Raw genomic sequence first — 26,743 nt, 5'->3', positions numbered from 1 at the left:
TTAATTTGAAAGTGGAGCCATGCAGTTGTGTTTGCAGTCAAAGCTCTAACACGTATCTGGTTACCTGAGCAAAAGAGAGATTGCAGAAGGAGTACACATAAGGTGGAGAATACATTAGAGAAAGAATATGAGACGGTAGAGTGGGTGTTGTCCTTACTGTTGTTCGCTGCAAAGCGGGGAAACTGTCCATAAACAGACTTGGAGCCAGAGCAGAGGTTTCTGAGGGCTGTGTATTTATCAGTCCTGCAGGGGCTGGAGCCCTTTTGTTCACTTACTTAGAAGGCCCTGTGATGGCCTCAATTAATGCAGAAGAAGATCTTGGAGAACCTTGGAGATTGTTTCGTGTTCTTGGTGAAGTTGTTTATAATAATCTACCAACTGGGGTTGGCCATAGACTGTAAGTCTGTGTCCCCCCCCAGAATTCCTATGTTGAAATCTACACCTGCCCCCCAACCCCTGCAGAGTGATAGTATTGGGAGATGGGGCCTTAGTTCATAAGGGTGTTGTTTATAAGCCACGAATCTATGGTATCTTTGTTGCAACAGCCCAGATGGATGAATACAAGGTTTAAAAAAAAAAAAAAAAAGAATATGGCAAATAGCAAGGCATCAGAATGGCTCAAAACAATGACAACAACAACAACAACAACAACACACACACACACACACACACACACACACACACACACAATCCTAATGGAGGTAAGAGTAGGGAGCACACGAAACTCAGATACTTTGCTGGTCAAGTGTAAATTTGAAAAACTGTTTGGCATTATCTACTAACACTGAAAACTTCATGTGCCTTTGAGTCACCTGGGATGTAAAAAATGGCAGATTTTGATTTACTAGGTCTGGGGTGGAGCCCGAGATGATGTATTTCTTTCTTTTCTTTCTTTCTTTCTTTCTTTCTTTCTTTCTTTCTTTCTTTCTTTCTTTCTTTCTTTCTTTCTTTTTTTTTTTTTTGCATTTTTAAAAAAATTTCTTTTCAGCGTAACAGTATTCATTGTTTTAGCACCATACCCAGTGCTCCATGCAATCTGTGCCCTCTCCGATACCCACCACCTCGTTCCCCCAACCTCCCACTCCCACCCCTTCAAAACCCTCAGATTGTTTTTCAGATGATGTATTTCTAATACCATTTTTGGAGACAAATCGTATCGGCATCATCTGAGAGCTCATCATAGATGCAGAATCTCGGACCCCATTCCTGACGTGCAGGTAAAGAATCTGCATATCTACCAGATTCACAGGAAACTCAAGTGCGCCTTCAGCATGAAGAGGTTCTGTTCAGAAACGCAACGGTGCAGGCCATTGTGGGAGGCCCTGGCTGCCAGTGACCATGTACAGACAGCAGCTGCACTGGGTTACGCTGGGAACCCTCTCATGCACTGATGTTGTGCAAGTCCCTTAAGACCAACCTGGATCATTCCTCCTCTACCTTTTGGGTGACTTTGATGACCCACCACCCTTCCCTTCCCTTCCCCTCCCTGGGGGTCTGCTTCCTATTGCATAAACACAGTCCACTATGAACCCTTCCTTCTTAACAGGCATCTGTTTTGTGCAGTGGACCTTCTATCTGTGTTCCCTAAAATCCCAGGGATGCTAGGAAGAGATGGGATCTGGTGGGGAGGATCTGAGGACACTTTGTTGACCTCCAGCCACCCTAAGGCACCCTGGAGGCAGCCATAAGACACCAGCCTCTAGTTTCAGCTGCCAGCACCCACCAGGTCTCCCTTCACAGAAGGCAGTCCCTGGGCTCCAGGGATGATGTGCGGGTAGAAATCTTAGGAGAGTTTATTGTCCTAATAATGCCAGCATGACACTGGGTGTCGCATTGTGGGTGAAAGCACTGTGGGGTCCCCAATGTGTCTCCAAGTAGCCGACTTTTAAGAAGGTTTTATTGGCCCCAGTGTACTAATATCTTTTCCACTCTCCTGGTTTGGCTTCCTTCTTATCACCAAGACAACCTCCATTTTGTAGGGATTCATCAAGGCAACCTGGAGGAAGGCTCTGACAAATGTTCCTGTTATAGGTGCCTTAGCTCTTCCCTCCACACCTGATGGAAATCACTAGGATTTAGCACTTCCAAATTATATATGTCAGCTGAGATGTGTGCACATGTGTCTGCATTTGGCAGTGACAGTGGTGTGAGAAGGTAAATGCATGGGTCATATTCCAATGTAATGGCCCAGACAAAAAGAAAATCATGGGCGAACACAGTTATTTGGCTCTGAAGAAGTCCCATCCAATCCTAGGTCTGATAAGGAGAGAGGAGAAGGAGCAGAAGCCAAGTTTTCTATTCTTCTGTATTCCTTCTAAATCTGTTTGAATATTAAGCCTGTCTGGTTGATATTCATCTCTTGAAATATTGGGAGATATTAACTTAACTTAAATTGTGACTGTGACTCTGTGTGTAAATTATCATAGATGGTGAAATAGTAATACCCCCTTCTTCACAGCATAATCCCGTCTCAACCGGCACCCCATTCTCTCCACCATTATGACACATGCCCCTCTAATAAAGTGGCCCATCTTAGGAGTGCCTGAATGGCTCAGTGGGTTAAAGTGGCCCATCTTTATGGAGATGGGGGACTGACCTTGACCATCAGAAGTGTTGGTTTTCAGAGGTGAGTCTTGTCCTCCTCCTGCCTTGGGCATGCAGTACTGCCTACATTTGGCATGTGGTCCCTTAGGGTGTTCAGGACTCAAGAGAGGACATTAAGATGATTCATCTCATCCTGGATTCTTGGTGCTAAGGACTTCCTGCTTCATCTATCCCAAGAAGAACCACTCTGAGCACCCATTCTGGCATCCCCTCTCTACCCTATGCTGCACCAGTCATAACTGCTTGTGGGAAGGTAGAGCACGATTCGAGGAGTGGGGAGGGAAAAAGGAGGAGGCTGGTTAGTGCAAGCCTCTTGTCCCTTGAGCTAGGGCAGTGCTTAGAGATCTCCACTTGAGGGCACTGTGATCACAGTATTGCTTCAGTGTCCCCTTCAACTGGGCCCTTGGGCTGGTGACCAACTGGTCTACCTCTTCCTCAACCTCTCAGTGTGCTGGTTGAGAAATGAGAACATTTCCATTTTTCTCAAGCATGGAGGCCTTGAGGCAGGTGACTGGCATGCCCATTGTCTCTGCATAGAGACAACATTGGATGTCCTTGGTCACTGGGGAGCCATGTGAGTGAGAAGAGGTGGTCCCATCTCTGCAGGGATGGTCAGCTTTCTGGTGCTGCCAGTGCAGGGGTGGCTGTTCCAGGTTAATCTGTGATTGGTGGGAAAGAGCCTGGGTTATCTTCCTCACAGGACTGAGGGCCTGGGTGGAGAGCCCAGCCTAGGAAGCCAGGCCCGAAGTAGCAGTAGAATCCTGTCTTCCTGGGGTCATCTCTGTATCATTTGAGCTCAAGAAGACCTACCATTCCTTCCCTTCCTGGAAAGAGGATAGAAACGAGGGATAGGCTTCACCAAGACCAAATGGAGTCCATATTCAGATTGTGAGCATTTGGAAGATGGCATGGGCCAGCCTCTCGAGGAGCAAACTGTGCCCTGACAGTCCTGAAGTTCTCCGCCCACTGACCATGACACCCCCACACTCCAGGGCCAAACACAAAACCTCAGTCATTCCATTTTCCTCATTTCCATAAGCATTATTTCATCCGATGGTACCATAATCCTCCCCTTGTGTATGTGTGCATATGTATTATGCAAGATCCAAAGTCACTTGATGCCACGAGGAACATAAAAACTCTGCATAGGGCAGAAATAATTTGCAAGGCCGACTTGGGTAAGAGTGTTCTCAAATGAACTCCAGTGGACCCACAGCTTTCAGAGGTGCATGCAAACCCCCCTTTGAAGAGCTGTGTAACAAAAGGCCCTGGCTGGGTGCATTATAATTTGTTCCAACTAAGTTCCAAGGTACTCATATTTTCAATGATGTGAGGAGAAATACTAATGTCACAGGACGTGGGCATTGTGCTTAGAATAAATACACACACAAAAGCTAAACGTGGGTATTTTGGATGTCTTGTTGGGGAGGATGTAATTGCATTTACCTTACAGAACACTTTGAAGTGGGAGACTGACTGTTTTATATAAAGGTAACGTTCCCCATCAGCTGATCTACCAGTTGCAGAATTCATGCGGGATCAATTAATTCCCATGTGGAGTAAAATCTGCCTTTCAAGAAGGAGTATGTCATCCTTTTTTTGGATGTTTAATTAAGCACTGACTCACCTGTAAGGATGATGTACTGTGTTCAGAGGGCCCTGGGAGTCCCCCAGGCCTCCTGTGGGTCTGGGCTGCTGAGCATCGTCCCCTACCCCTACCCGCTGTGTACCGCGGGGAGATCTAGGTGTTGGGCTGGTATCCGCTTCTGCACAGGCCTGGAGCTGTCAGACTGCAGCATAATGAGAGCTCCCCACCCTCTGAGCCTCATAAACACTGGAGCCTGGCTGGGGGGAGGGGAAAGCGCCACATCCCACGGAGGATGGGTTGGAAGTGGCCCATGCTACTTCCTACCTAGGGTGAAGTGTTGCTCCTCAGTTTCTCCCTGTCCCAGGTTGGAGCGCTCAGAGCGGGTGCCTTGCACCGGCCTCCCGGCTGGCCCTCCCTCCCAGCCGTCTTGTCAGGGATGACTTGTTCTCTGTCTCCCCCACGTCATTCACATTTCTCCAGACCAGGACTGAGCTGGTTCTGCTTCGATCCAATATTCCCACTTTTCTAGGGGTCCTCGAGGCCCAAGGGCTGCTGTGTCAGATGACAGTGGCCACAATTTAGCTGATATAAGGCTACTGGACCGAGAGTCAAGAGAGCACAGAGGAGAAAAGGTGTGAGGAAGACCAGCGGGACTGCAGGGCTGGCAGGTGGGTGGAGATGTGTGTATGGGGATGGTTATTGATGATCCGCTTTGGCTCCCTGGGAGCCAACTTCTTGGAGGCCAACTCATGCTTGGACACCCAACCACAGGTCTTAGGGCACGACATAATGCCAAGCCAGGCCTGGAGGGGACAGTGGGGATGCAGGTGAGGGTCACCAGTAAACTATGTAGCCTCTCGGTGTCTATTTCTTCTCTTCTAGAATTTCTACTCTGTGGATACTGTAAGGTGCTTCTGCCCCCTTTCTTCCTGGGCCTCTAAGTAGCTGGGTAAAGCATGCTTATTTCCCATTTTATTTTTCATTATCAGTCAATTCCTTAAAACTCACATTTTGTGTTGTTCACTGGGATCTGATTTTTATTTATTTTAAGAGATTAATTAATTTATTTCGGAACAAGAGAGAGTGTGGGAGGAGGGGCAAAGGGAGAGGGAGAGAGAGAATAACCAAGCAGACTCCCCACTGAGCTTGGAGCCCTGTATGGGGCTCGATGTGGGGCTTGATCCTAAGACCCTGTGTCAGACCTGAGCAGAAACCAAGGGTCTAATGCTGAACCAGCTGTGCCACCCAGACGTCCCTGTTATCTGCTTTTTAAAAACATACCATAGGATTCCAGGTGAGCTCCCTAAGGACATACACAGAGATAAGGTTTTTAGCACAAAAATTGTAACTAAAGTTGACAACAGGGTAGAGATGGTATAGAATCTGCTTTATTAAATCTTTTAAATGTATGGCATTTTCTTTCTAGCCTGCTTTCACACAGAGCAAGATAGAGGTCCGAGCCTCCAGTTTTAGATTTTGATCTCATTTATTTTAATTTACACTTGCTTATCCTAGTGTTTTAAAAAATATTTTATACTAATTGCAAATGCATTAGTTAATTAACTGCAAATGCATTAGTTAATTAATTGTGGTATGCAGTAAATGGGAAAATAAGCATTTGTGTACCCCACTTCCTGGAGGCCCCTGCTTATCTCATTCTTTGTGTATGTGCAGGCACCCTAAAATGCATCACCCTGATCATAGTTCATCCTTGGAGCTGTTTTTTTTTTTTTTTTTTTTAACATGGCAAATACCAAGGGAGATTTTCAGAGGGAAATTTGTAGCTCTACAAGTTTATATTTAAAGGAAGCTAAAAATCAATGAGATAGTTGTCTTAATTAGAAAAAGAAGAGCAAATTAACCCCTAAGAAGTGTGGAAAGGAAGAAGTGGTAAAGATAAACTCAAAAATTAGTATAATTAAAACATTACAGAAGCTGACTCCTTGAAAATGATGAAGTCCTGAAGAGAAAAGCCAAGGAAAAGGAGAAAAGGCATAAATAACCAACATCAGTTTTCTACATCAGGTCCTACAGACTTAAGTATTGTTGGAGGGCACTGGGAACAACTCTCTGCCAATAAATGTGAATGTTTAGATAAATTAAGTGAATTCCTTAAAATATACAACTTACCAGACTGACACAAGAAGAAATAGATTCTGAATTGCTTTATAATACTTTAAGAAGTTAAGTTGGAAACTGAAATCCTTCCCACAAGGAAACTCAATTTGCCTGTAATGCTACCAAAACTTTTTAAAGAAGATATAAAGGTAATTTTGCACAAATTCTTACAGATAGAAAAAGAAAGAATTCTTTCCTACTGATTTAAAGAGGTCTTGATATGAAAAGGCAACAAGAACATTGTGAGAGAAGAAAATTATAGAGCAGTTTTATTTAAGAACATAGCTGGAAATATTCTATGCGAAATATTAACAAAGATAATACAATTATTATAAAAACACACTTAAAATGCAACCTTTTACTTGACAATGAAAGGCTGGTTTAACTCTCAAAACGTGAGTTACTACACGTGTGTCAGAACAAGTAAATTATAATATGGTGGCAATGAGACATAAATGGACAGAAAGACTGTAGCAAAGTATGCGAAGAATCAACTAGCTGTTGCATAAGACACAAAGAATCAACTAGCTATTGCATAGAACACATAGAATCAACTAGCTGTTGCATAGGACACAAAAATGTGTAACCATAAAGAAAAAATTGATACGTTTAGTTACATTCACATTAAGAACTGTTCATCAAGACCCCATGAAGGCAGTGAAAGGGTTAATGGAGAGTGGAAGATGATATTTGCAGCCCACGTACCTGCAAACAGCTTCTTTCCAGAACATAGAAAGAACTCTAAAGCTGGTTAAAGAAAAGATAGACAACTCAGCAGAGAAACAGGCAAGAGACTTATCAGGCATTGCACAAGAGTAGATCCCGATGGGTTCCTAAACATATGAGAAGGTGAGCAACCTTGACAGTGAGCAGGGATAAGGAAGGTAAAGCCACTGTTTGGTGCCATGATACCCACTCCAGAGGGGGGATGACCCAAAGGGCTGGCCACACCATGTTTGGGAAGGTTGTGGAGTGGCATGGGGAGATCAAGACGGCTTTCTACACCTGAGGATGCTCTGGGGCAAGCAGCTCTGAGCTCTAACTGTTTACTTAATTCATAAGCACTGGGTCTTGCATCTCTTAGGATAAAAACCTTGGCACTCTGGTGACGTTTACTGTATATATGCCAAGGACATTGTGCTGTGATATTTTGGGTGCCTTCTCAGGATGCATCTGGAGGAGGTGTGGTGAACTGGGCCATGGGTCTTTTATCTCAGGTGTCCCCGATGACTCTCACAGGTGAAGGTTTTACAGATCTCTGTCTCTGGGCTGCTTCTGTCCTAAGGGCAGTAGGAACTTAGAGCTAGAAGGATTCTTATCTCTTATGGAGCTCACCCCTGTCTTTTATGTATAAGGAAACACACATGGCACCCAGGGGCCCACAGGATGGGTCCCAGATCACCCTGTATTCAGTTACCATCCTACTTCTCTGTGTCTCAACCTTGGTCTTGTGGTATTGGGGAGGAGCTCTGTGACTTTGGGAAGACTATTAACCTCTCTGAGCCCTGCTGGTGAAGTGGGGATGACTGGTTCTGGTTTTTGGTGGAGGTGCCCTTCCGGCAGGTGACCGACCATGCCTGCAGCCGCGGAACCTTCCTGTCGCTCCCTGCTCCAGGTGCAGCTGAGTGGGAGCTGTGGGAGGTCTGCTCAGCCTTTCCTGTTGTGAAGAGTAGGAAGCGGATGTTTTCATGGCAGACTCACTCGGTGTAAGCTCACCACCCCCACCCCTCTGCGGCCAGTACCACCTGCCTGGGGAGCTCCCCATTTGCTGCTTCCGGTCCCTGCTGCAGCCCAGGGTGAAGCGTGAGGATCTGGGAGGTGTGGTGCCCTCAGCCCAGTGGAGGAAATGCGTGCTTGTGGGAGGTGTGTGTGTAGTGTGTATGTGCATGTGCATGGGGATCTGTATGTGGTTTGTGGGGAGTATGTGCATATTCGTGTGTATGTGTTGATATGTGTGTTTATGTCTCTATGTGTGTTTATGTTCAAATGTCTGTGTGTCATGAGCTGTGTGTGTTTGTGTGTCGTGTGTTTGCATGTAGTGTGTACATGTGCTGTGTATATGTAAGTATGTGTGTGGCTGGCTTGGTCCAAGGTCACTCAGCTTGTTTGTGAATTTGGACACAACCCAGCCCAGCCCAGCCTGTGCTGCTTCCCAAGAAGCCACACCCCTTCCCCGGCAGGCTGAGGGGAGCCTGAGGAAAGGTTGGATAAAGCAAGGCCGGCCAAGGACTCTGGAGATGGAGCTGGGGTATCCAGGAGGCAAAGCACGGAGGTCTACCGGACCCCCAAACTAGCCCCCAATAAGGAAAACAAGGTTGCATGAAAGGCTTGGAGATGGAGGGTAGTGGGGGGACGCTACAGAGAGTTCCAGGCTTCTCACCTGACCCTTTATTTCACACTGGCCCTGAGAAGGTAGGAGTTTCCCTTCCCTAGCTCTTTTTTGTCACAGCACGGCACTATCGTCTCACGAAGGTAGAGAGAGACCTCCGTTAGAGCACCTGCTCTGCTGGGCGGGCTCTATCTGGGGCATCTGAAGCAACCAAAAAGCAGGTGATATTCACCGAGAACACAGGTGGTGCCGGGCCCCCTGGCAGGTGCATCGGGCACAGTTGGGTTTCCTCTCCCAGCAGCCCAGTGAGGCAGAAACTGAATGCATGCCCACGGGGAACTCGGAGAGTGCATGGCCAGTAGAGAGCTGGGATGAGACTCTGCCCTTGCCGTGGGGTCTGCCAGGGTCTTTGCTTTAAACCACTAGAATTAACTGCAGGGATCTGACTTCTAAGACTGTAATCCCTAGGCCGAAAGAAGGAGTGGGACTGGGCCTGGCTGCCACATGGAGGAACTAGGCTTGTTGCTTCAGGCAAGAAGATGGCAATCTGACAACAAATCAGAGTGTGGGGGAGGCCAGAATGCACCCCCTCACCCCGACCCCTGGACTCCCATTTCCCTCCCCAAAGTCCATTGGGAGAAGCTGACTCCTGAACAGCTACAGAGCAGCAAACCCTAATGAGTGCATCCTATGTGCCAAGACCCCGAAACACACTGTCTTAGGTAATTACATAGCCACAGAGGGAAAGCAGCTGGGAAGAGTTAAAGCATCAGACAGACCTGCCACTTCCACCTGGAGTCTCAGATTCTCCATCCGAGAGGGGTCCCTGCAGGGATGAAACCTGATCCCGGAGGTGTGCCCCGGTTCTTGGTCATGCACCCGCATTGTGCGATCTGGCCTTGCACGTTCATTGCACACCCATTTTACTCAGTCTCTTCCCCCACTCAACTGTAAAGCAGCTCATTCGGGTTGTATCCCGGTGCTGCACATAGCAGGTGCTTAGTGCAAGACTTGGAAGTTGAGCAAAGAAGCGCTTTGCTGCGGCTCTGAATTCTAATGAAACGGAATTGTTCCAGGACTGTGCATCCACAGGTGATTCTAATGGAGGGATTTTGGGGGCTGGGAGCCACTGCTCCAGGCCAAGGTCCTTTTGGTTTTCCAAATCTCACTGCCCAGGTGGCTGCTCGCTTCGTTCCAAGTCCAGCGTCTCTTATTTCCTCCGCTGTTGTTAGCATCACCCCATGCATCTCTTCAAGTCTGGACTTTCAAGGACATCGGAAGCCACTTCTCTCAGAGGTTTGGGTCCCCTAGTGTCATTAGTGGCTGAAAATAGTGTCACTTTTGTAAAATAGCTCTGTGACGCCTACCTCCATGACTGCCCTTGTGTTCCATGTGGACGTGGGCTTAAGAGCCTCCAAACAGCATGAGAGGGTTCTAAACTTGCTAGTTCCAGATGGAGGTGTTTGTGTAAGCCCCAATGGTCTTGGGGACGCCTTTTAGGGAACGTCGTGTAATCAGGCTTCTGAACCTGAAACCTGCTCCTTCATCGGGGCAGGCTGAGTGCAGAGCCACCAAGAGATTTTATTCCACTTTAATCAGATCCCATTCCATAGAACGCTCCTGTAATGAGGGTTAATGACATTAATTACTGTCCCCTTCACTTAAGAACACGCTCAAGAGGAGCTAAATGTCACATAATGGCCCAGGAATAGCTCAGGCCCCAGCAGAACTCCCTAGAAGAGCCTACGGCTCTTCTTTCTGCCAGCCCCTCCGCCCTCCACTGCACACACCTCCTATTTCTCTTTCCTCATGTCATTTCTCCCATGTCTCTGTTGGTTAGAAATAGGAGGTTGCTTATTGCTGCATCACCTTTCCCAGAAACTTGGGAGTTTTACACTGACCACTGGCAGGGTCATAGCTTGTTATCCACTGGGCAGGTGCCTAGTTTTGGAACCTGCCCCATGGATGATAACATAATTGGCACTCTCCTGCGGGACAGGTGCGCTGGGTACCTTTTTCTTTTGATCTTTCTCCCTTCTTCTCTCCCCTCCCCCCTCCCTCCCTCCATTCCTTCCTTTCGATTTTATTTATTTGAGAGAGAGAAAGAGAGAGAGAGAGAGAACAAACACAAGCGGGGGGCGGGACAGAAGCAGAGGGAGAAGCAGGTCCCTGCTGAACAGGGAGCCTGACATGGGGCTTGATCGTGACCTGAGCTGAAGGTAGACGCTTAACCAACTGAGCCACCCAGGCACCCCTGGGCACCTCTTCCGAGGGCAATCTGGCGAGAGCTACTCAAATTTAAACGTGCAGGTAATTTGGTTTGGTAATATTGCTTCTAAAAATTTATCCTATGGATTTTTTTCTCCCATACACACCGAGAAAGAAGAATGTATAAAGGTATTCATTAGGCACTGATGGAACAGCAAAAGGGTGGATATAATCTAAATGTCTATCGGAGACTGGTAATGCTGTATAAATAAATAATTGTTATATTTGATCTATCCATCCATCTAAATTTTGCTGTGTCCATAAAGCGGGGCAGTATGTAACTGACATAAAATGAAGCCACTCTGCATGCGCAGATATAAAACAATACCCAAGTTATATTATTCAGTGAAAGGAGCAGGAGGGGTGTAAAACAATATATCTGTGATACATAATTGTGTGGGTAAAAACAGTGTGGTATACGTATGCGTGAGCATACCACACACACGTACACATTTCTTGCCACGCATCCGAAGCAGGAGGCGTGGTGTGGATACCATCTGTGCTGGGCTATGGCATGCCAGGCTCCCACGGGGGGCCACTTGTGCAGAGCGGGGGGCTTCTATGAGTGGGGCGGACCTTGCTGGGGTGGGAGATAGCCTTGTTCTTGGGAACCTGGAGGTGGAGCTGCCTGGATCAAGCCATGGGGAAATCAAGGGAAAATCTAGCGCTGTGAGAGGCAGGAGGCCATAGTTTGGGAGGAGACCGTGTGACCACAAAAGATCCCATCTCAGTGTGAGTATGCCATGAGGAAGAGCAGGGGACACCGGGGAGGTAGTCAGGCTATCCTTACCAATTATTCTAAAGCTGGACTGTTGAATACGTAATCACCCTAGCCATGTTTTTAAATCAGCGTGAGAGAAGAAATCCGGTTCCTCAGTTGGACCAGCTACATTTTGAGTGTTTTGTAGCTGTGTGAGACTGTTGGCTACTGCTGTGGGAGAGCGCAGACCTGGACCCCTATTTTGATCCTTGTGGACTGTCCTCCTGGACAGGGGCTGCTGGAACGCATGTGTATGTGTTACACTTTTGCCATTTAATTATTGTTTATTAAGCCTTATCAACACAAATTTGCAGGAGTTCTGGACAAATGGGCTTGTCGTCAAAGATCAAGTTTGTGGTCTTGTCTACTCATAAAATGTTAGCACGATTTCTTTACCGTTCTCATGATTTTCCCTTTGTGATGGTGCAGACAGATCCTACTCTTGTAATGAGCTTCAAATGCTAGAGCCTTCAAGTCCCTTCTTGGGTCATAACCAACAATTTGGTTCATAGCCAATAATCTGGTTCCCATGCTAGGTGACACGAAGGGTCTTGGTGCCACCGTCTAGGACACATGGAAGTTGAACTGCTCTCTGAGGTTGGGGTGGAAAGTCTGCCCATCTGTCAAGCCACTTTGGGCCTTGGCCAGATGCAGTCTGAAGTGGGTAGTGTGGGGCAGGCCAGCCATCTGTGGAAACCACAGTTCCTTCTGGAAGAGGAGGCAAATCTGCAGCAGGCCAGTTGGAAAGCCGAGGTCATTTATGAATGCAGACTCAGGAGACTGCCTTATGGTGTATACAAAGCAATCCCCAACACACAGACCTGTGGCTGTCTCTGTCCTAATCTGGGCCTGTCTCCCATGCAGACACCAACTGTGGCAGGGGGGACGTGCTGGGGACCAGAAGACTCCCAGAAATACAGGGCACTGAAGAGGTAACCTACTAGGAACCAGGAAAAACTTAGAGAGATAGCTTGGTCTTTAGAGAAGGAGATTTTCCAAGCTTCTATGCTGTGACCAAAACTTTCAGATAGGGTATTCCTAAATTCCAGATGAAATTCAGTTAAAGTCTAGGGCAACTAGGTGCTGTAGTCTCTGAGTCTTGGTTTCAGCTCAGGTCATGATCTCAAAGTCGTGGGATCAGCCCCATGTCAGGCTCTGAGCTCAGTGTGGAGTCTGCTTGAGATTCTCCCTCTCCCCCTCTCCCTGCTTGTGCCAACTTGCTTTCTCTCTAAAATGAATAAATACATCTTTAAATAAATTAAATTTCAAATAAATGCAGTCTGCTTCTTCTGCCGGCATTCCCACTGCAACTTAGAAACAGGTTACTTACCATCTTCCACCAAACAAACTTTCATCTTCATATAAAATTTAAATTTATCTTTTGACCATTATTTTTCTGTTCTTATTTAGTTTTGTTCTTATTTAACGTTTCTTGCTTCTTCATTCAGGCTTCCTCATTTCCACATCTACCCTATGTTTATGTAGTACTTTTCCTCTAGCCATTGGCCTGCTCATGTTCCTGCACTTGTCAAGAGCACCAGTCTGGGAGGGAGGATGATTTTAGTCCCGCTGTCCCATATGTCCACTGTGTGACCCTGGACTTAGGTTCCTCCATCTTCAAAGTCAGTCATTCATTACGCCCAGTGTGGAGCCAACCATGGGGCTTGAACTCACAAACCTGAGGTCAGAACCTGAACTGAGATCAAGTGTTGGATGCTCAACTGACAAGGCCACCCAGGTGCCCCTAAACTCACCAATTTTAAACATCTTTTTTGGCTCCAACAACCAAATTACTGAGTTGGTTCAAAGACAACAGTTTTTATTCCATTATACGAAATAGATTAATAGAGCAAAGAATTAATGTATTAAAATATGTGTAAGATCATACACAGTATATATGGATTAATAAAAAGCCGGAGTGCTGGTGACAGACTCAAATTACTTATAGTTGTCAAATTAGAGTATTTTCTAACTATCATATTGTAAATTTGTCAACTAGTACTGATGAAGTGGAAAGACTGTGTGTAGAGTGGATTTCGATTACACACAAATTTCACACAAACTGAGAAACAATTAAGAGCTCTAGAAACAATTGTGATGGACATCACACTTGGTGTGCAGCCTCCTACAGACGTGAGTGAATGCAGGGGCAGATGAGCTCGGGGCATCGGCCAGGGTCTTCTTCAGACAGGCAATGGTGAGCCTTCTCCCCGGCAGGTCAGGTCCACCTCCATCCCTGAGACACTCAGGATGGTTCCTCAGAAGGACATTACTTTTTCTTCTTCTCCTTTTTTCCCTTCTTTTCCTTCTTTTTCCCTTTGTCCTTTTCTTTTTCAGTGTTCCCTCCCATTAGTGCCAAAGCTCGCTTTTTACCCATGGGGGTTTTGGCATACCAGTCCTGAAACAGAACAGATGTTTAGGAAAATATCAAAATGGCACATATTCAGGAGAAAGAAAGGAAAAGTGAACTGGGCAAAAATTGGAAGGTGAGACAAACCATGAGAGACTGTGGATACTGAGAAACAAACTGAGTGTTTTGGAGGGGAGGGGGGGGTGAGGAATTAGGTGAGATTGGTGGTGGGTATTAAGGAGGGCATGTATTGCATGGAGTACTGGGTGTGGTGCATAAACAATGAATCTTGGAACACTGAAAAAATAAAATAAAAAAAAATGGCATGCATTCACTGGAATATTCTTAAAAATAAAGAAAAGCTTGCTAAGAAGGAAGGGGCAAGCAGCCATCAAACTTTGGACATTTAATGTATATTTAATACAAATTCTTTTTTCAGGGCGTTTTCCAACCCGTATTTTGACACAACTTGAAATTTCCACCTCAAGGAGTTAACAGTTTGAGAGAATCACAGTCCAAATCTAATGAGCAGGTCTTCCTTTCAACATTACCTGTCTTTCTGGGGATCCTATTCTGTCCTGAGGGCATGGGCTTTCTTGGTAACGCGAATGACCCTCTGTGGTTCACACGTGGGCATCAGAAGTTGGATTGGTGGCCAAGTGGGAGCCATGGGAGGCCACACAAACACTGGGAGGGGGACTGTTGAAAACATGGCAGAAATACTGGAGCTGATATACCAACAGAGCACCTCGTGGTTCCAACTGGCCCTGTGAATGCATTTTCCTCAACCTTCACTTTTCATTTGAAAGCTGAGAAACATTTTAGTTTATAAACTTTATAGTAGTAATATTTCACTGAATGACTGCATTACAAGTTGTTTATCAATTCTCCTATTAATGGACATATAGGCCATTTCCAACTTTTTGTTAGGAATTTGTATGTATCTCCTTGTATACTTAGAGGAAACTTCTCTATGACATATGCATAGAAATGGAATTCCTGGGGGTGGCGTAGGACATGAGCTTCTTCAGGTTTTTTTTTTTTTTTAAGATTTTATTTATTTATTTGACAGAGATCACAAGTAGTCAGAGAGGCAGGCAGAGAGAGAGGGAGAAGCAGGCTCCCTGCTGAGCAGAGAGCACAAAGTGGGGCTCAATCCCAGGATGCTAGGATCATGACCTGAGTGGAAGGCAGAGGCTTTAACCCACTGAGCCACCCAGGTGCCCTGAGCTTCTTCAGTTTTACTGGTATTTCTAAATTGCTCTGAGTGGAAGGCTAGCTCAGTCTTTTTAAGTCTTAAAGTGTCTTTATTGTCTCCTGTCTCTTGGGTGCTAGTTTACCTGGGGATAAATGTTAGGCACACAGTTACTGTTCCTCAGCACCTTGCAGAATGATTGTGTTGTCTTCTGGAACAGATCTCTGTCAAAAAACTGCAGGACCTCCCCATTGTTTCTTTGTAGGCCATCTGGCATGTTTGAAGACTAGCTTGTTATCTTATTCAAAGATTCACAGTAATATATGTTTGTGTGGATTTTTAAAATTTTTTTCTGCTGGTCACTTAAAGTTCATTTTTAATCTAAGAACGCATGTCTTTAATTCAAGAAAATTTTCAGCAAATCTTTCTTCAAATAATTGCTCCTTTGACATTTCTTCTATTATTTTCTTCTAGAGCTTCCATAAGTTAGGTGTCAATGTCTTCAAAGGTTCTTAATTGCAGTTTATGGATTTTATCTTTTTGGTTTTTCTGTACTGTCTCCAGAGGGAGTATCCTCCAGTCCATAAATTTGCTCTTTGACAATGCCTAGTCTAGAGTTCATACTGCTTTTATTTTTGCCATTTCAAATTATTGTATTTTTTATTTCTAAGCTTTCTTTTGTGATTTTTCCCATAATTATTTCTTCTTATTCCATTTCTGGAATGGAATGTTTCAACACTTAGTGTACATCTCTATTGGAAAGGACACCTTCATTTATTTCTTCCAACATCTGAATGAATTATATTAATTTAAACATCTTTGTCAGGCTGTACTAGGCACTCGATTTCCTAACATGTTTTGGAGTTTTTATTTTCAGGTTCCTTTTGAGTAGGAGGCTCTGTTTTTTTCTTTATCTTTCTCATTATTTGTCTGTCCCTTGGTACTGCTTCAACAGTCCTCTAAAGCCAGATGCAGAAGCACATCTTGTAGTGATGCTTTGAAGTTAATGCTCCTTGGTGATGTTGACATACCACAGAACTATTCGCAACAGCAGCAGGTATTGCCTCTTCATCCTCTATGGCCCTAATCTCTTTCTTGTTTCCTAGTCTTGACTTTTCTCTATGCTACAGGCCAGGCACATGGTTGTCCCAGTGTTTGGGATTTATCTTTGTTTCTGGCACTTGGGGATTATTCTCATCTTTCTTTTCACTTTGGCTCTGTTTTCAATGTAAGATGATGAACTCCTAATTTACTGAGACACAGTATAAAATATGGGTAATAAAATTGCCTTAGGAGGATGGCTTGAATTTCAGCTCTTTTTGCTTTTAGCTGTGTGACTAGGAGAAGTCACATTGCCTCCCACTGTTTTTCCTGCTGTAGCAAATTACCAACGTAAAAAAAAAAACCCAAAACCATTCATTGTTCTTTGGTCCTGAAGTTTGAAAGTCCAAAATGGATCTCACTGGGCTAAAATCTTGGTGTCTGCATGCTGTCATCCTTTCTGGAACTCCAGAGGACAATCCACTCCCTCATCTTTTACACTTTCCTGAGACCACCAGCTCTCCTGGCTTGTGGCCCCTCCACCTTCAAGCTAGCAACACGGGGCTACTTGGGGTACAAATGGGTCCTTCCCATGTTGCTAACTTTCTGGTTCTCTCTTTTGATTCCCTCTTCTACTTTTTATCATTATGTTGGACTCACCAGTATAAATAAGGATAATCTATTTTAGGTTCAGTGGATTAACACATTTACTCCATCTGTAACCTTAACTCCTTTTGCCATGTGACCAAACATATTTATAGATTCTAGGGACTGGGATGTAGACATCATTGGAGGGCCATTATTCTGCCCACCATACCTGTCTCTGTTTCCATTTGTAAAATAGGAAGATTATAAGGTCTAAATGAGTTACAACAGCACCTGGCAGAGAAGTAGTCAATAAGTATTAGCTAACATCATTATGATTTTTATAATCATTATCCTTAAATATTTTCTCCATCATGTCCATGAAGCAGGGTACTATGTGTTTGGAGAATCTGCAAGATCCTAGTCTGCACATTGTCAGAAGCACAGTTAGGTCCAATTTCTCAGAGAAGAAATGATTGGAATGAGCACAAGCAACTTCAGCCACAGTATTACATTATTCACCAGCATCAAGTGTCAGCCCATCTATCCATCTGCTCTATAAATTTGCCACTAAAAATGTTTATTGAACATCTATTTGGGGCCGAGTGCTGTACCAAGCTCCTCAGCTACAATAAGAAGCAGAAATTTATGGGGGAGGGGACTGGCAGTGATGGTGGAAAAATGATTTAGTTTGCTTAAAAAAAAAAAAAAAGAATAAAGTGATCAAATAGGCCAAGAATGGAAGGGAGAAGCATGTGTGTTCTCATCTCAGATTATACCATGGTAGCATTTTCTTCTCTTGAATAGTGTGATCAGTTAGTTACTGGACCTCCAGTACCTAGAACAGAAAAACTTACACAAATCACTTCGGAAAGTTAAAAACCCAGCTAAGAGAAAGCATAGGTTTTACTACCCCAAACCCAGCTCCTCAGAATGAGTAGGAAAATGATTATTTTACAAAAGAAAAAAAAAATAGGAAAAGAATAGGTTATATCACAAGAAGAGGGTAAACATTTGCAATTAATTCTAACAAGGCTTAAATAGTTAACAAGAACATTAATTCAAATCCTTGGCAAAAACTCCAGCTTGGAGTTGGAAATATTTCTTTGCTGTTTTCCTAGACCCTTTTAAGCAAAACTATAGCTGATGGTCCATATCTGGCCTGCTGGCTGTTTTTGCAAATAAAGTTTTATTAGAACACAGCCATGCCCATTCATTTACATACTGCGTATGAATGCTTTTGTACTATGATACAACATTGAATAGTTGTAACAGAGACTGCGGAACTCTCAAAGCAGAAAATATTTGCTCTCTGGCCCTTTGTAGAAAAGTTTGCCAGTTCTTATGCTAATTTTTGTGGGAGATCAGTTTTGTGACTCTTTTCCAACTTGTACTGAAACATCAGCAGCAAAGCAGGAGGGAAACATGGTTTTTAGAGTTGGAGGAAAGTGATATATTGCAGTGGGAAGTTTTCCTAATCTTAAGCAGGCTTCCAGATGCACAAAGCTTAGATGAGAATTCTGATACTTTTTCTGATGATTGCATGGCCAGTGTTGTGGTGGGTATAATTGCATGGATATAATTTTCCTCTTGTTTTCTCAGTTGGACAAGGAAACTGCCTCCAGGTCCAGAAAGTGAACACCGTCGTATTCATTTTGATTAAAAGGAGTGTGAGGTGTGCCTGTTGGCCTGGGCATCTAGGTTTTCATGGTGATTTGCTTGGATAAGGCACATAGCTTTCTGCAACTTCTTTTCCTCCTGTAAAAGAGGGATTTGGAAGAGCTGGTTCTCAGTTTCCTCTAGATCTAAAAAATTCTCTGAACATCACAGATTATAATAAAAAAATTAGAAAATCAAATTTTGGTGAGTCCTCTTGTGATTCCCTATTGCAAATGCACTGAAAAATGAAGCATGCCACAGCAAATCTGGGACAAAACCATCATGGGCTTGAAATGCACTATTTAGAGAATGGTTTTCTTTCTGCACAACTTGTTCCATGACATGAAATATGAAGTAAAATCCAGTGACCCAAGGGGAAGGTGTGCATACATGTATGTATGGGGTGTGTGTGTGTGTGTGTATGTGTGTGCTTGTGTGTGTGTGTTTGAATCCAGTGGTTTCAAAACTACTATTTATTTATTTTAAAGATTTTATTTATTTATTTGACAGACAGAGATCACAAGTAGGCAGAGAGGCAGGCAGAGGGTGGGGGGAAGCAGGCTTCCTGCTGAGCAGAGAGCCCGATGTGGGGCTCGATCCCAGGACTCTGGGATCATGACCTGAGTTGAAGGCAGAGGTTTAACCCACTGAGCCACCCAGGCACCCCTCAAAACTACTATTTAATTCTGCAGTTTGGCTGTTAATTGTGGTCACAGACCACAATTTTTCCTAAATCTTGGAAGACATGTTTTACCAGCAAGGCTGGCACGAATTTGTGATATAAAATTTCAGGTTTCCAAAATTCATTGTATATGACAAATTCATGAAATTCAGGAACCAGAGGGAGGAGGTTATGTGACAAGTGTCTGTGGCGAAGAACTGACCACATAGGTGTTCTGTGTACCTTAAAGCTCTCTTCTTCCTCCTGGTACACGGGATTCATGCTGGTTAGCATTGCGATAAACTCTGCTGCCATGAGTGGTTTGTAATTTTGCTGCCGGATTCTGCGGTCTGTGAGCACGCCTTTAACCACCTCGACTATGTGTCCCTGGGTGAAACCGTCGGTGATCTTTGCCAGGCAACTTATATTCAAGGCATTGGTAATGATGCCTCCGTTGCGTTGAATGATCTGTTTCCACAAAACTGTTGCATCCAAGATGGTGGAAAAGACACAGAGAACAAGGGTCACCACAGGGAAAGTAATATTGTCTCGTTCTTGGTACAAAGCTGCAGGTCATCAAGAAAGCAATGTGCAGGGAATACTCCAGTTTAACTGTAATTCAAATGATCAGAAAGCCACAGAACTGAATACTTTTTTCCCTCTGAATGATTTCAACCCTAAGACCTGCATATTGTTGGCCCTGAGGTCCTAGACCCACAAAACAAGAAAAAAAATGAAACCACATTCAATATAGTTTTAGTGTGGTATCTTTAGAGATGTTCAAAATCTTTCAAGATTGGAAATTCAGATAGGGTACATATGGGATTTCTGCAAAGTTCTCAAATACTCTGCAAAATTATATTTTGCAAAGTATTTTTGAGTAGGACTTTGACCTTTTTTTAAACTTATAAATATTTTGTGCATTATTTTTATATGTGGGATTGGAATTCAGATTCTAATTTCCATTCATCATCACTGGGCTCAGTTCCCTTCAGGTGCAATTTGACCCTTATTCTCCCCTTGCCCCCCAGTAATTGTAAATAGGCAGCGGTCTACTGAAATCCCATGGGTGGGTGCTCAGTGGTTCTCCGGGTTAGTGGGACCTGGGATGACAGAGAGATTTCTCTTAGAACACAGGGATGTTGTGAAAATGAATTTTGGAATTACTGAACTTAAGAGAGAGAACGGACTCTCACACAGCATTTGTAATAATATTAAACTCAGGGAATTGCAGGCATTCCACAGAGGGGGAAGTATGTGAGAGTCACAGTGGCTTGTTTCATTGTATCTAGACAGTAAGAAAGGTGAGACTTTGCCAAGGCCGCCTGTCTCCTAGCTGTTCTCAGTGCTGGAGTGCTGGAAGGATCTGGTCAAATGTTTCTCAAGCATTTTGACCTTCTTCGAGGGATATTTGAAACAGTTTGTTTTTTTTTTTAAATGACCATTACTATATAATCTGGCACTGTTGGATTTGTTAAATGACTAGCTCATCCAAATACATTGATCCACAAATACTTGATAAAATGAAAAGGAATAGGATGACCTCCATGTGTCTATGAGCCACATCACAGAGTGAGATTTTGGGTCATGAGTCATTTTAACAATCCACCTCCACCAGAGTGATGGGGGGTGGTGGTCCTTGGCCTTGTGGTGAGCTGAGTTGCTGGCAGGCATATTACTCTGGGCCATACTGTGTCTATGTGTAAGGTTATGTATCAAGGGCCATGTGGGCCACCAAACGGACCTAAAGCAACATCTAACCCCCCACATCTACTCTGTTACTTTCTTGGTGGGTGTGTTTGAGCTTGAATTCCTCTTAGGGTTCCCTATAAAATGCGAGTAGAAAGATCTGTTCCTCAGGCTGCTGTGACAAATAAATACAAGAAGGCAGAGAAAGGGATCGGGAGAGCATTGACCTAGCATACGGCGGGCAGCTTACTTTCTTGTAGTTGTGTCACTGTTGTTCTTGTAATTATCATTAGTAATTCCATTTTGTATCAAATTTCCCAATTCTCATTAAAGCATAAATACAGAACATGTCTAAGAATATATCTGTACAGCCTAGACATAACTGAGGTTGAATCAGAAATTAGAAAATATAATCCATGGGAAAAATAAGAAAAATGACCAGGCAGCATTATCCCTTGGGATCTAATGTGCCCCAGCCCAGATTTATAACCCTGAAAAACAGTATGTCCATGTCTGCATGGTGACTCTGGAAGCTGAGAAGAGAGCATGCTTAATGCTGAAGCACAGCTGAGGACCCAATTATTTTCCCAGGCTGGGAACTCTGAGAGCTTCTGACCTGGGCATCCAGGCAAACTTCTTCCCAATGGTGTGGACGTGAACCAGTGGGTAAGCAAACAGGAAGGGTGAGGGCTCCCAGAAACGAATGCCCAGCTCCCATTCCTGCCTCTCTGCTAAGCTGCAACAGTCACAGCCACCCAGCCTCCCAACACAAGAGGTCTCTCTGTAAGTAAAGATTCTTTAGAAGCAGAGCAAAAAACTATAATTACTCTGGTTTAGCAAGTATGTGGGAACACACTGTTGATTCTTTAAAATGTATGGTACTTGATGCTTAAGTGGAGTTTTGGCCAAGGGTCCTCATAATACACACATCATTGATTTCCCCCCAAAGCTCACCGTTTGTTAATGGAGGCGCAGTAAGGGAAAACGTGGAAGTGGCCACCGCTACAGGGGGGCTTGGCCACTTGCCCACAGTCTCCTCAAGATCCAGAGAATGAGGAAGAGAATCACTTTGACTTCTCATATGATGAACTAGACTTCCTTTAAAAGAAACAGCTTCTACTGCTTCTAAAAATCCACCCGCTGTGGGGTTAGGATGGGGGTCAGGAGCAGAGTGAGTCACAGCCTGGGGTGGGGACCGTGGATGTGGGAAGCCCACAGTGAGCTCTGGAGCACAAGCTGCCCAGTCTTTGCCCAGCAGGGCAGGTGGAGAGGACGAGAGAGAGCACAGCAGAATAGGGGCTGGCTGTGAGGGTGTTGGGGGTGGTGGGATCGGTGAATGGAGTGTGGTAAAGGGAGTGGAGGGGCTCCAGACCAAGTGCACAGACTCCTCACCTCTTCAGACTAATCTGCATTCTCTTTCCCTTCTTTAGACTGAAAAGAACCTGGTCTTTGAATCTCCTTTTCTGCTTTTGATGTTCCAAATGGATTCTGTCCTGGCTCCCAACTGTGTTCTTGAGATGACGTAGTATCTTAAAATTCATTTGTTATTTGTGATTTTACAAAAGCCCAGGAAGTGATAATAGGATTTGGACGAGCTTCTGGCCTCTGAAGACCAGAATTCTAGAAAAATCGGAAGATGTGGACTGAACTCATCCGACCAGATACGGGGTCTGGGGTGGAGGTCTATGATAAATTGGGTTATTAGTGAAACAGACCCCCAGGAAGAGAGGCGAGAGCAGGAAGCATTAGGAATGTGGGGAGAGGAGGCCCAGAGGGACTTCTGGGGACTAGACGAGGCATTAATCAACCTTGCGGGTGGATTTTCTTTGCAGACATTTTGAAGGAAACAGCTTGATTTGGGGAAAGAAGGTAGATATTGAATTCTATTTGGTAAACCTTAAGGATTGTGCTTCCTCGTTCTGACCCACCCTTTCCTTCTCAGCTGTTACTCCCCCACCCTGCCTGGAGGGATTTGAGACGCGGGAAGGTGAATGTTCCCCAACACCTCCCTCACTCTGCTGCTGGTAGATAGATGGCCAGGCAGAGGCCCAGGTTATGGATTTGCAGCCCATGCTTTATGGGCTGGAAGAGACCATTTTTGATCACGGCAAAGACAGGAACAGTCTTTCTTTAAGACGGATGTCCTAGCCACCGTGGCTATGAAAACTTCAAAGGTCACTGGAGGAAATGCCGGACAGCAGCATTGTGACGTCAGCAAGAATGGCGACCTGAACAAATCAGCCACCATGGAAGACATATGTGAGAAGCCTGTGGTGTAGTGGGCAGAGCCTTGGGCCCAAGCAAACCCCTGCCTGCAGGTTTATCATCTGCCCGCGGGTGAGGGGATGCTTTCTCCTTCCTCCCCTGTGATGCCGCCACAGGGAGATTCAGGTTGGAATCTGTAATGTGATCTGTGTCCTTACGGACGCCTGTCATTGTAGCAAAACAACACAACTGTCCTTGTTATGCATCAACAGCTTCATTTTTAAAGGGCCTGTGGTTTTGTCAAATAATAGAAACTATTCAATCCAAAGTCAAGAATAATGCTCTGTTCCCCCCCAATTAATAACACCACAACTTATTCCATTAAAAGAGCTCAAAATGCATATCTACCACAAAAAACCCCAAACAAAATCAAACCCTGGGATCGTGAGAGGAAATCTACCAACAGAAATGAGAGAGAGAAAGCCGGGAGAGGGGGATGCTCTGTGTGGACTCCAGGAGGAGGGGGGGATGGCTGGCATCCACTGAGCTCCGTGCCGAGCCTTTCCTTGGTGGGACTGCACAGCCCTGCTGCCTTGAACTCCAGTGAGGCCATGGGAGTCATTCTGGCCAAGGCAACAGGAGTGAAACAACAGTTGGCCCTTCTGGGTCTTGCCCCTGAAACCTCCTGTGAGGCAGATACTCTCTCCTGTCTTCTCTCTTTTCCTTTGATGCTGGCTGATTACAAAGGACCTAGTGGATGTCCCAGAGGCTCCAGGGGATGAAGAAGCCACTAGAATGAAGGAGGAATAATTGAGAATGACGTCCTCCTGTACTTTGTGTATGACATGGATTTGTGAAGCCAGGATCACAGCTTCTCAAGAGAGAAAGGAGCTTGTACAACACATGGAGTGGTTGGTGGTTCTCTAGCAGATAACATGGGCCAGGAGCTCAAGATGAAGCAGAAAGGGTTTTGGGGGTGCTGTTGGGACTGGAGAAGGCTGCCTAGAAACCGAGTCTGACCTGGTCATTTTCATTATCTTATTCATGTTAACTGCTACCATAGGCTGTCTCACCTCCATCCCTACTCCACCGGGGGCACCTTCCTGTCCATACCACACTGCTGCCCCCACCGCTGCCCATGCGACCACCTTCCTGTTCCCTGGCACCAGGCTGCCACCACCATCACTGCCCTTTGCCACACTGAATCCACCATCACCGTCTCTATACCAAATCTGCCATCACCACCACAAGAGGTAAAGATGACCCCCCCCCTGAGCTGCCCTGTAGTATTCAGACCCTTGTTTGGTCCATTGCCCTTGAATCTGGGCTGGCCTGGGACTTGCTCTTGACCCATGGGGTTTGGTGAAAGGGACTTTGTGTAATGTCTGAGGCTGGGTCACAGGAATCTCTCCAGCTTCTGCCTGAACCTTTTGAAACGTTTGCTCTCAGGATGCTCTCTTGTGAGACCCAACCGCTGTGCAGGGCAAAGCCACATGGAGAGACCAGGTGTAGGCTGTCTGGCTGCGAGTCCCAGCTGAGCATCTAGCATCAACTCCAGTCGTGGGTGTGAATAACCACGTATGTCCGGCCCTGTTGAGTCTTCAGATGAAGCCCAAACAGACCCCCGACAGCAACATCCTAAGGAACATGAAGGAGAACTTGCCAGTTGAGTCTGTGAACCCTCTGAACCATGGGGTGGAATAATCAGTTGTTTGAAGCCACTGAGGTGGTTTGCTTGACAGACACAGGTAATAGAAACCACTCCTGCAACACGGTGGCCACTCATGGCCCGGTCACACTCTCCTTCTCCATAACCATGGCTGCCATCTTGGCTTCTTCCCTGTACAGCACCCCTGGGCTCTCCAGGGGGCTGGTATGACGCTGAGTGTTCTGCTGCCAACCTCACATAAGGGTCATGACAGCCCTGGGGACTAAGGGGTCCTCTGTATGGAGCAAGCAGTGGAGGCTCAGAAGGTCCACTGAGCTGTCCAGGTTGTCCCGCTATCCCGGGCAGAGCCTGGATTCAGAATTATGTCTCCTTAGGGCTCATACCTTGTGGCTCTCTACGGCTTCATTGCACCACCTCCAAAATCACTTTTTTAGTGTCAGTTCCACTTAAAAATACATTTCAAAAGAAGGAGATTTTGAATGGTCTGTTCAAGGGGCAAAAACTCCAGAGGCACGTTGTTACTGTTCATGGTTATTTTAAGTAAGTCAACGCGCTCCTGGATGAATACTTTGAGACTGGGAAACTAAAACAAATCATCCTGTGGAAAGAGAGGTGCTCTCTGAGGGAGACACCATCACCGTGGGTCCAAGGCACCTGTCGCAAGAAAAATCGGCACCCGCAGCCTGCAACTCTCGTCACCTTCAGGGCCCCAAATAATAATCCCTGTCCGGTTTCCTTCTGTCCTGGGTAACAAGAACGATGTGACAACAGTACAGACACTCTTTGCTCTCACGACCTGATTGTTCATATTTATGGCCCAGGTTCTGCCCCTGTCCCGGAGCCCCCTCCAGCACACGGGCTCTTCCTCCACCACTGTCCGGTCAGGGCTGTGTTCCTGGGGATCTCGCGCTGGTGCCACATGCCTGACACTGCCTGCCCCACCCTCCACCACCCCACACGGGAAAGGGCTGGGGTACTTGCCGAATCTTGAAGCATAGTCTGGTCTGGGAACCAAAATAATTTTTTGGTAAACTTTGCAAAAAGATTGAAGTTCAGCATCAAAAGGGCGCTGTGTCGTCCCCACAATCAGAATCCTGTCGTCCGGTTTCAGAAGTCTCAGGATTTTTGGAAGCTGTTTTTTGAGGCGTTTAGGTTCCATCTGGGAGAAAGAGGGAGAAGGGGAACATGAGCTCACATGCAGAAAAAAAAATTCAGGACGGAAGAACACTTACTCTCAGAATGCTCTGGGGCACGCATTTGTCTGAGTGAACCTCAAAGCCCGGACAGGCATGATTCTCAGAGTTCATCCTGGTCTGGGTGGTTCGAATTGCAGTCCCTTCCTTTCCTCCACCGCCAGCATTCGGATTTGGAAAAGGGGGAAGGAAGAAGGAAGCACCTGACTGATCTTTTTAGCACCTTGGCCCTCGGAATGGGAAGCTGGGCAGGTTTCCCAGTGGAAGGAAGCTGGCTAGAGTGAGGGGCTCGGCCGTGGCAATCTGTGTTCCTCTGAACCATTCTGAGGGTGACCCCAAAGCTGCCTTTGCTGCCAGCCCTGACTGCGAGCCTCCGAAGGTCTGGATCTCCTGTCTGGAAAGCACCTGCTTACAAAAGAGTGTGATGCTTCTGTCTCTGAAGCAGTTTGGAAAGAGTTTGAACCTGTATTATTTCAGTAAAGTCTCAACACTAACGAGGGAGAGGAGCAAGATGCGAGGGACCCCAGGGAGGATGAGTTCCAGGCCATGGGGGTCAGATTTGGCCAGGTTGCCATGGCGACGCACCAGCTTTCAATTAGCCGCATGAGGAGGAAGTGTGGGGAGGAGGAGGACGGTTGGTGTGATGGAGAGAGCCTCTGCAGAGGAGCCCTGAGCAGACTCGGCTGTTTTTGGTCCCACTTGGCTTGGGGGTGATTGAGCCAATTAGAATCTGAGTGTTGAGCAGGAGTGACAGAAGCCAGTGCATGGCTTTCCCAGAGCACAACAGGCCTGATCTTGCTGTGACCACCCTGCAGGGACTGGCCCCTGT

The 26,743-nt window shown here is 45.6% G+C and overlaps 1 protein-coding gene and 1 long non-coding RNA gene across 5 annotated transcripts in view; one reads left to right on the top strand and one right to left on the bottom strand.

The window, feature by feature from the left end:
• Window positions 1–26,743, top strand: part of LOC309843843 — a 137,753-nt gene that overhangs the window by 97,266 nt on the left and 13,744 nt on the right. The gene's annotated exons all lie outside the window — the stretch shown is intronic.
• The window catches only part of DRC11 (dynein regulatory complex subunit 11), a 151,465-nt gene continuing 138,191 nt past the window's right edge, over window positions 13,470–26,743 (bottom strand). For 2 of the 3 annotated variants that reach the window (XM_082689788.1, XM_082689789.1), the window contains 3 exons: window positions 25,703–25,880; window positions 19,402–19,640; window positions 13,470–14,065 (listed from right to left, as the gene is read on the bottom strand). In XM_082689788.1, coding sequence (XP_082545914.1) covers window positions 13,937–14,065; window positions 19,402–19,640; window positions 25,703–25,880 — 546 coding nt within the window. In that variant the 3' untranslated portion in view covers window positions 13,470–13,936. The remainder of the gene's footprint in view (window positions 14,066–19,401; window positions 19,641–25,702; window positions 25,881–26,743) is intronic. The other variant, XM_082689790.1, reaches the window with a different exon arrangement.

The sequence above is a fragment of the Mustela nivalis genome (genome assembly GCF_964662115.1).
Source record: "Mustela nivalis genome assembly, chromosome: 11".
Taxonomy (NCBI): domain Eukaryota; kingdom Metazoa; phylum Chordata; class Mammalia; order Carnivora; family Mustelidae; genus Mustela; species Mustela nivalis.
This window is presented reverse-complemented; position numbering and strand designations above follow the sequence as displayed.